This window comes from Pocillopora damicornis, chromosome 11 (genome assembly GCF_964200805.1).
Source record: "Pocillopora damicornis chromosome 11, jaPocDami1.2, whole genome shotgun sequence".
Lineage (NCBI taxonomy): Eukaryota > Metazoa > Cnidaria > Anthozoa > Scleractinia > Pocilloporidae > Pocillopora > Pocillopora damicornis.
In genome coordinates this window covers 20,033,255-20,043,485 of record NC_142680.1, presented here as the reverse complement: position 1 = coordinate 20,043,485, position 10,231 = coordinate 20,033,255, and the positions used below count along the sequence as shown (strand labels likewise).

Here is a 10,231-nt window from a genome sequence, read left to right as displayed (position 1 = left end):
TGTAAAATATCAGCTTTCCTGTTCTTACATTACATCTTGTCTAGTAATCCCACTGGCTTCGTGCGCAAAGATTTTCTGCGTCTTAAGTCATCTTCACGGTCAAATACGAGATCATGTTCAAAAAGCAGCCAAGCCAGCCAATGCACAGTGCACTGTGGGTGCAATTGCATTATTATTTTTGCTCTGCACCCATTAATTTACTGGAAATTATGATCACTCATAGTAAGACATGTTCATCACATTTAGTTGTCTTAGAGCTAATAGCAAATTCCATAGTTTTCTTTAACTTGACGTTCAACCCGTTTCTTTACCGCTGGATTATTAGTGAAGTAAGAGGAGAAATTTGATACCTTGAGGGGAGGGTATAGATGAATTTTGAAGGGAGACCAAGATAAAAGGCTTTGAGAGATAATAGACAGCAGACAATGATAAGGAGGGTATTAATCTGGTGAAGTGGTATTTTGTACCTGTCGAGTAATAGTCTCCGTTTTCAATTTTAGTCTGATATGAGCCGCAAAGAAAAAAAACCTTGAAGGGTTCTCATTTACGGCGTCTGTGATCCATTTCCTTTATTCTGATGACATTAATGTGTGATTCAGGGCTGAGATTGTAAGGAGAAATTAGATGCTAATCACTCTCAGGGCTTAAAGGCTTAATAGTATCATGGAGTCAACTGAACATCTTTAGAGCTATTAACCCTCAAACTCCTAGGAGTGATGAACATGTACCTTCTCCCTATAGTATTCATACAATATCCAGCAAACAGGTAGCGAGAATACTCCAACTTATCAGGTACAAGATATTATCTTGATCAAACACTAAATTCTCGCAGCCAATTTAAGGGGAAAAGTGAAGCAGCAAGTGAGGAGAAATAACAATCAGATATTAGGAGTTAAATGGTGAACAGAAATTTCTAATTTCCAAAGAATCGTTCCCTTTGGTTCGTAATAAAAAACTTTAAAAAAATCAAATTAGGTGAGTAATTGCTTCAGGAAGTTTTTTTAAGGCAACTTTTCAATGAAAGTACCTTTGAGTATTAATGGCCCGGGATGTGCTCTTAAGAAAACATATGTCTTCAGACAATTAAAAACCGAAAAATGGCGGCAGACGTCCATTAAGCTTGATTGTCAGATGAGCACGACCGGAAATTTGATAAGAGGTGAAGCGAAACAAAGATTTTAAAAGCAGTCATGTTCACCTCCTTTGGTTGGTGGATTACGAAAGCAATCAATTTATAATTCAGTCGGTCAAAATTCTGCTCTTCCACACACCTTTTCTTTTCCTTCCCAAGTCCTAAGTCCCGTTCACAAGGAATCTTCCCTTTATCTGCCGTCAAAACTTTAGTTGGCACCTTAGAACAATGGATACCTGGAATCGTGGATCATAATTCCTTGTTCTTTAATGTACCACAGCCTTGTTGTTGAACTGAGAAATTATGGCGACTGGTAATTTAACAGAAGGTGAAGCACAGACGAAAACTCTCTTAGAAGAATTAGGTTGGTCCCCCTATCTGGTACGTGAGTTCCATCAACAATCTTTTTTTTTCTCAGCGGTTCACATTCTCCTCTCCATCACTGCATTTCTTGGGAATACTCTTATCCTTGTTGCCCTTCATAAGGAATCTTCCCTTCATCCGCCGTCCAAACTCTTGTATTGTTGTTTAGCGACAACTGATCTGTTGGTTGGTCTTGTTAACCAGCCTCTCTATGCTACCTTTTTGATCTCCTGCACTCTTCAGAACTGGAGTATTTTCCGATTCACATATGATGGGGTATACATAACAAGCCATGTATTATGCGGAGTATCTTTATTTTCTTTGACGGCCATAAGCGTGGACAGACTTCTTGCCCTGTTGTTGGGGCTGAGATACAAACGAATTGTAACTTTGAAGCGCATATATGCTATTTTAGCTCTGTTTTGGGTTGCATCCCTTGTAAGCGCTCCATTTTACATTTTAAATCACCGTATAAGTACGTGGTATAGCTCTATAGCTGTATCATCTTGCCTAGTTATCTCAATCGCCTCGTACAAAAAGATTTTCTGTGCTCTCCGCCATCATCAGGCTCAAGTACAAGATCATGTTCAACAACAGCCGGACCAACCGAATGCACTGAACATGGCGCGATACAGAAAGGCAGTGCACAGTGCACTGTGGGTGCAGTTAGCATTAGTTGTCTGTTATTTTCCATATTTTATAGTGGCAATTGTAATTAGCGAGAGTAGTCCATATCCACCTTACTTATTGGTGGTCATCAGGGAAATAGCAGTTGTCCTAGTTTACTTTAACTCGACGTTAAACCCGTTTCTTTATTGCTGGAAGATTAGTGAAGTGAGACAAGCAGTGAAGCGGACAATCAGACAAGCACTTTGCTGTCCATGGACTTAGTTCTCTCTAGATTTACAATCTGTTGTTGATATTCTTTATTTCCTCATCCCAAAAGGCAGCGAAACCGAAACACTATAACCACATCTTTAAAATATTTTTCAAGAGAAGCCACTTAACGTAAATACCACAATACATAAACGAAACGAAGAGTATGCATTCATCCATGATAGAGGAAAACTAAAGATACGTCACTTTAATTCTGCTGTCTTGTCTAACTTTCATGTTAAAGTTAATAAAGTCTGATCTTAACGTTCCAGTGAAGGAGAACTGATGAATGAATTTGTTTGTTGACGATAAAATAATTTGGATTTCTTTTTCTTTCTAAAATAAAGCGCTTGACGTTAACATTATATTGCGATACGAGTCGGTCACAAGTCAGCAATAAACCTGAATTTGTTTTATTGTAAAAGAATCCAAAATGCATATGATTTTAGAAATGTTCATATTACCAGTGAAAAATGCGTGTGTGTTTCGAATAAAGTTGAACATCCCCAACTCCTACAGAGTTCATTACAAAATATCTCGATTTCCGAAATTGAATGTAGCACTTCAACCTCTTCGCTTGGCGAGAAATGAATTTATAACTGAAAAAGTTTGATCTTACGTTGTGAAATAATGATAGAATCACAGGTGTCTGTGCGTTTGACTCTTGATGCTAATTTGTTCCTAAATTAAATTTTACTGCCGAATTAAACAAACACGTAGTTGTGGCGCACAATAGACTTCCGGCTTCATTCTGAGGCCTTAAAAGAATGAAGCTGAATAAAATTTTACAAAAGTGCTTTTTGGTTACAAATTGTCGCCTTTTGTTTGATAATGTGAATATAAGGCACAAACGTGATCGTTAAAAAAACTGTCATACTTTTCATGCAAAAGGGATTTCATGGCTACATTTTTAAGGAGCAAACGCTAGTGACAATGATGATTGAATTTACAAAAGCAGGGCAACGTCATATACATCTCAGAATAAAAATAGATATGTCTTGTGACAGATTAGGCAGTTCGTAAGAGCGTTATAAAATAAGAAAATGCTTCTGAGGAAGATGTTTAATTAGATGTTGCTAAGAAGGTGAATTATTCACGGCCGGGCGGATGTTGGGGAAAGAGCAAAAAATCTCTCGTAACATAAAGTCAAATTAGCCCACAGGAAATGACCCTTTTTTATAGAACTACCTAATAATGTAGAATATTTTGTAGCGTTAATAGTGTCTCTCGTCAAAAAGAAATGCGATTTTCTTCTCTAAAATTTAATACATAATAACCTTTTCAGAAAATGGTAAGTATCAATATAAAAAAAAGCCTCCCGTTTTTTCTGTGTGAAAGGAGATGATTTGTTGATGCGCTACTAAGGACGTCAGTCTGCAGCCTTAATAGCGAGCTATGCATTACGTGGAGGGTCTTTAATGACGATGGCCATCAGCGTGGACAGACTTCTCGTCCTGTTATTGGGGCTGAGATACAAACAAACTGTAACTTTGAAACGCACGTATATCATTGTAGCTACCATTTGGGTTTTATTCAGCGTCGCTGCTTTATATTATTCCATACACACATAAATACATACATGGCTTATTGGCTCGTCCACACGGAGCTTTTCAGATCAATGTTATATTACAAAATTTAAAAAAAAAGTAATACCTGATGACCTCACAAGCTCAAGGGAGGTAAACAACATTTAATTTTCTTTGACATAAAAGACATATCCTGATGCAATGTAAATAAGACAGGCTTGTAGAGAAGTTTTATTTGAAAATCATCAAAGAAGTCATTAAGGTCTCAGCGATCGTCGCTCGGCGAATGTTGTTCAGACAAAATATTTCTTGCTGCAATCAAAGATAAACTTTAAGAAAAAGGAAACAAGTACAGAATGATGTCGATAACAAATTTCACCAAAGGTGGAACACAGACGATAACAGAACTCCTATGTTTTTCCTCTTTAACGGGTGAGCTTCAACGAGAATCAGTTTCTTTCGCAGCGGTCAACATTTTCTTCTCCATCACAGCATTTGTTGGGAATTCTCTCATCGTTATTGCTCTTCACAAGGTATCTTCCCTTCACCCGCCCTCCAAACTTTTATATCGTTGTTTGGCAACAACAGATCTGTTGGTTGGTCTCGTTAGCCAGCCTCTCGCTGCTTCTAGCTGGATGTCTATTGCTCACGAACACTGGATTACTTGTCGATACGCTAGTACCGCGGCAGTTTTCACAACACACGTATTATGTGGAGTGTCTTTGTTGACAATGACGGCCATAAGCGTGGACAGACTTCTCGCCCTGTTATTGGGGCTGAGATACAGACATATTGTAACTTTGAAGCGCACTTATATCGTTGTCGTTACCTTTTGGGTTCTATCCAGTGTCGCTACTTTATGTAACACGTTAGATTACCGTATATTCGTTTGGTATGGTATTGCAGTTATACCACTATGTCACGTTATCTCAATTGTGTCGTACACAAAAATTTTTTGCGCTCTGAGTCATCATCATACACAAATACAAGATCATGTTCAACAAAAGCTGGGCCAACCAAATGCAATGAATACCACACAATACAAAAAAGCAGTGTACAATGCTCTGTGGGTTCAGTTGGCATTAGTTGCTTGTTATTTGCCGTATCATTACGGTTTAGTGGAAATTGCGATCAGACAAAGGAAAACATCTTCATCGCACCTAGTCATCATAGGGGGTGTAACATCTACAGTAATTTACTTTAACTCAACGTTAAATCCGTTTCTGTACTGCTGGAAAATAAGTGAAGTGAGACAAGCAGTGAAGCAGACAATCAGACAAGTATTTAGCTGTCCATGAAGTGAGATCCTCTCCAAATTATGCTCGTATTAATACATTCTAAGAATAGTTAGAAAAGTTATTCAGTACTTTCTTCTCAAACGATTTACGTCTTGGCTTGTTTTTTTGTATTTTTAGTTTTCCAAGGGTAAAAATGCCTCAAGACCTGTAAAGATCTCACCAACAAAATAATAGTTTTATTGCATGATAGAGAGGAAAGGGTTTTTAGCAGCGCTATAAAATGGACATTTTACAGATGTCTCTTTGCTTGCCACTTAGAGGAATATCATACCTATGGCAAATAATGCCGGAAAATTTAAAAGGCAATTCTTTTTTGTTTGTTCCGAACTTACGCGACATACATAGTTTGCCCACGCATTGTAAACAGTAAAAGCCGCTGAGGAAGTCTTTTTAAGATAACGATAGGAAAGAAGGGTTTAAGTGATAGTGAAAAGGAGCAATCATTTGAAATATGTTCCGGCTAAAGTGAATGTTAAGTGCCTTTCGATTTCACTGGAAAAGGTCTAAAGAAAAACCAGACTTCTAGGGGTCTTCGTGTTCAGTTATTTATTTCTTCTTGTGTATTGTTAGCAGAAAGGGAGGAATTGCAAACAATTGCCAGTTTTTAAAACAATCGTCATATAAATAATGTTGAAAAATTCAAAGACACGTCTTTTTGTTTGTTCCGAATTTACGCGATATACATGTAGTTTGCCCACGCATTGTAAACGGTAAACGCCACCAAGGAAGTGTTTTTGAGATAAGAATAGGAAGGATGGATTTCAGTGACAGTGGCAGGAACAGGCATTCAAAACATGTTCCGGCCAAAGTGAACGTTAAGTGGCTTTCGGTGTCACTGGAAAAGGCCAAAAGAAATGCTAGCCTTCTAGGGGTCTTCGTCTCCAGAGTTATTAATTTCTTCTTGTGTATTGTTGGTAGAAAGGGAAGAATTGTAAACACTTGCCACTTTTTAAAACAATCGTTTTCCCTTTTGGTTTGACTGATTGAGAAACGATACACCAGCTAAATCCACTGAGAACATTTTTTGACACTTCCACGACACGATTAACAGCTGTACAAACATTTTTGGAATAGTAAATGCTACTGAGAGTTCGTTATGTCAATCTTTTTAAAAGGGTAAAGCTTAGCAGGTGCCGATAAGACAAACATTTCTTGCTACAATTTGCCGAGAAAGTCGACCACCGTTCATTGGACTGCGCTGCAAAAAAGACGACAACAAATATAACACGAAGTGGAATGCAGCAAACATTTGTAGAACTGGTCTGTTCCCCATATTCGCTCCGTGGATTACAACAGCAAGCAATATATTCGTCAGCAGTCAATATTTTCTCCTCCATCAGAGCATTTCTTGGGAATTCTCCTATTCTTGTTACCCTTGATAAGGAATCCTCCCTCCATCCGCCGTCCAACCTCATGTAAAGTTGTCTGGCAACAACTGATCTGTTGGTTGGTCTTGTTAGTGTCGTAAATGGTGTTTTGGAGAAATTAATTTCAGTGCCATGCATGCATGGACATTTTAGAATACAAAGGTAGAATAATTTCAAATTAACAATAATTTTAGGTGATTCTCTATCCGTGTTAAAGAATCATCTGTTACTACGAACTGAAATTGATAGTGATGATCTAAGCCTGTTATCCTCTGGAGCTCCCTGTGGTAAAATTGCTATATCTTTTGACTGAATAGGCAGTTTGCATTTCATTTTGAATAGATAAACTCTGCTGCGAAATGAGCGAAATTTTCTGCGCAAATGTTATCACAGACAGTGAGCCAGTTAAAGTCATCGTGGCTAGGTTGGTAATGTCATGAAAAAAATATCTCTCGTTACTCACAGTTACAAATACCGTGCATAAAAACGAAATAGCCGTTTGCTGAGTTGCAAAATGATGAACATTTGCTGGTATTTATACTGATTGTCTCTCGAGCTCCCTTTAAAGAAACACGACTCTCCTGGATAACATTTCTGCACCTAATCAACTTTTCAAACGAAGGTCAATGTCAGTCTTTCTCTTTCAATACTTACATGTTTGCCTGAATCAAATTCATCTGAAAAGGGCAAATACATTCTGATAAACTGCCTGTTTTTACCTGTTTAACAGGCAATTAATTTGCCGAGAGAAATATTTAATTTCTGGCCTAGAGGGTGATTCTACCCTTTTCAAAAACAGAAAAGGACATTTCAGACGACCTACGGTCTTTAATTTGAAATCACTAATTATTTTATCAAAATGAAAGAAATACTAACAAGTTAGAAAAATCAAGGGAATTTAGCTCAGTATAGCCAGAACAAAAGGCTACAGAATTGCTTATTACTGAGAAATTGGGTCCTTTCATGGCTAATGATAATTGCAAGGAACAGCTGCTACAAAATTCGAGATGAGATGATGTTTTTTTTCCACAAAATATAGAGTTTGAGCTCGATTTCAAAATAGAAAACTTTATTAACCATGTCAGGTCGTGTGAATCCTCTTACAAAATTAAGGTTTAAGTGATAACCACCGAGCGGGAGCTTTCTAAACGAAAGATCTCTCGTTGCAGTTATAGATAAATTGCAGGGAAAAGGAAGCGACCGTTTACCAAACTGCAGAAAGGTGACGACATAAACTGATCTAACAGGCGGTGGAATAGAGACGGTCTGAGGTTGGATTCCTCTCGGGGGCTCAGAGTTTTCTCTATGTCCCACGCTCTTGACAAGACGAAAAACATCTCTCTATATTTCTTTACCGAGCTCAAAACTTATCATCTCTCTTATTCTGTTTACAAATTACAGATAACCTATAAGAAAAAAATTGCAACTTTTGCAGACTGATGGCGGCGACAAAGTCCACGGGGGATGGAACGCAGATGAGAACATTAGAAGATCTTGTATGCTCCTCTTCTTTGGCGGGCGAATTGTAACAATACTCCTTACTTCTGTCAGCAGTCAACATTTTCTTTTCTCTGACAGCATTTCTTGGGAATTCTCTGATCTTCGTTGCACTTCACAAGACATCTTCCATTCATCCGCCATCCAAACTCTTGTATCGTTGTTTAGCAACAACTGATCTGTTGGTTGGTCTGGTAGGCCAGCCTCTCGTTGCCACTCTTTGGATGTCAGTTGTTCATGAACAGTGGATACTTTATCGATTTGCATGGTAAACAGCCTTCATTTCAGCGTATGGATTATCTTTAATGTCTTTGTTGACAATGGCAGCCATGAGCGTGGACAGACTTCTCGCCCTGTTGTTGGGGCTGAGATACAAACAAATTGTAACTCTGAAGCGCACATATGTCATTGTTGTTACTGTTTGGATCATAACAGTTATCGCTACTCTACGCCGCATGTTAGTTTTTCGTATAGCGCAGTGGTTTGGTCGCATTATAATCTCATCTTGCCTAATAATCTCGATTGCTTCATTTGCTAAGATTTTCCTCGCTCTTCGCCGTCATCAGGCTCAAATACAAGATCATGTTCAACAACAGCCGAGCGAACTAAATGCACTGAACATGGCGCGATACAGAAAGGCAGTGTGCACTGTCGATACAGTTAGTATTACTTGCTTGTTACGTACCAGTTAGTGCAGTGGCAATTGTGATGGGTCCTAAACAAGCAAATTTATCAAATTTAGTCGTCGCACTGGGAATAGCCAACACCCTCGTTTATTTAAACTCGACGTTAAACCCGTTTCTTTACTGCTGGAAGATTAGTGAAGTGAGGCAAGTAGTGAAGCTAAGAATCAGACAAGCGCTTTGCTGTCCATGGACTTAGATCCCTCTTGTGTAGCAATCGTGGTATAATTTTCAAAACTGATTTACAAAGTCACGATTATTATTAGAGAATCAATTAAATCATTGCTGAAGCTGTTGTTGATATTTTTTACTTCTATCGTGAAAGAAAGTAAATCGAAACTCTGTAACCACACTCTGTATCGGCACTTATCATTACACTTTTACGACAACACATAATCGAAACAATCTTATTTTATTGTCTTGTCTTTCTTAGTAATATTTCTTAGTAATATTTCGTATGTTCCTATGGGGTAAAGCTTTAAGGAGTAATTACGGAGAGCTATTGGGTATATTTGTCTCTTGACTGTAAAATAATATCAATTTTATGGTTTTTTCTGAATAAATACGCATATCATTGACGCCCTGTAAATAAATAATACACGTTTAACGCCACCACATGAATACACATTTAATCTATTTCCCAGATAGACGAATATTTAGATGTAGAAAGTGTAGATGTGATTCAAAAAAATAAATATTGATAAAATCATTGATACAAATATCTAGGTACAAATATAACAACAACAACAATAACGACAAGGAACATGAAATAGAAATAAACTGATAATTTGTGGCATAACCAGGTCCAGTAGTAAACCTCTTAAACAAAAGCAACACGGCGCTAGCAAAAACTAACGAACGACTGACTTAGTTGAAATCAATTAGCAATGAGAATTATCTAGCCAAAACAACGCCTCTGCTGGTGAGAAATAAATCGCTGCCGGCGTTATGCAATTCTAACACAACCTCACGCAAATAGAAACAAAACGCGACAATAGAAGTCCAAGTGTAAGAAAAACAATATAAAATAATTTCGCAATTACTTGACAATAAATACAAATGCAAATCCTAGTTGCCACACGACCTATTACCGCGCGAGTCTGTTACAAGGCCTGTTATAAAATCGAATTTGTTTTTTATTAGAAAGTGTCCATAACGCTTGTAAATTTGAGATGTTAATAATTTACTTGTGAACCATTCGAAATTGTGTGTAAAGAAGAACATTGACGATAGAGATCTATCAGAAGCTCTCGTTTTTCCAAAAAAAAACACTCCATCCTCTTCCCTTAGCTGTAACTGAATTTTTACCTGAGAAGTTAAAGTTTCAAATAGTCTTTCAAATATGTTGTGAAATGATAATACTACTATAGATGTCTATACGTTTGACTCTTGATGTTGATTTATTCCCAAATCGACACCGATTAGACACTCACATAGCTTGGGCACACAATAGACTCCCGAACGAAATGTCACAAAATATGTTTGGTTG

The 10,231-nt window shown here is 37.7% G+C and overlaps 2 protein-coding genes and 1 pseudogene across 2 annotated transcripts; all 3 read left to right on the top strand.

The window, feature by feature from the left end:
• The first annotated feature begins 1,258 nt into the window (after window positions 1–1,258).
• LOC113678499 (melanocyte-stimulating hormone receptor) lies at window positions 1,259–2,651 on the top strand. The gene has a single exon (XM_089186866.1). It carries the CDS (start codon window positions 1,436–1,438, stop codon window positions 2,384–2,386), a length of 951 nt encoding a protein of 316 aa, XP_089042992.1. The 5' UTR covers window positions 1,259–1,435; the 3' UTR covers window positions 2,387–2,651.
• Window positions 2,652–4,253: 1,602 nt separating this feature from the next.
• LOC149038078 (melanocyte-stimulating hormone receptor-like) lies at window positions 4,254–5,195 on the top strand. The gene has a single exon (XM_089186865.1). It carries the CDS (start codon window positions 4,254–4,256, stop codon window positions 5,193–5,195), a length of 942 nt encoding a protein of 313 aa, XP_089042991.1.
• A 2,425-nt stretch (window positions 5,196–7,620) lies between these two features.
• On the top strand, window positions 7,621–9,243 carry LOC149038077 (melanocyte-stimulating hormone receptor-like; annotated as a pseudogene).
• The last annotated feature ends 988 nt before the right edge of the window (window positions 9,244–10,231 follow it).

Excerpts from the sequence above, each read along its gene's own strand:
- LOC113678499 (XM_089186866.1), top strand. The coding sequence starts at position 1,436 with ATGGCGACTGGTAATTTAACAGAAGGTGAAGCACAGACGAAAACTCTC.
- LOC149038078 (XM_089186865.1), top strand. The coding sequence starts at position 4,254 with ATGATGTCGATAACAAATTTCACCAAAGGTGGAACACAGACGATAACA.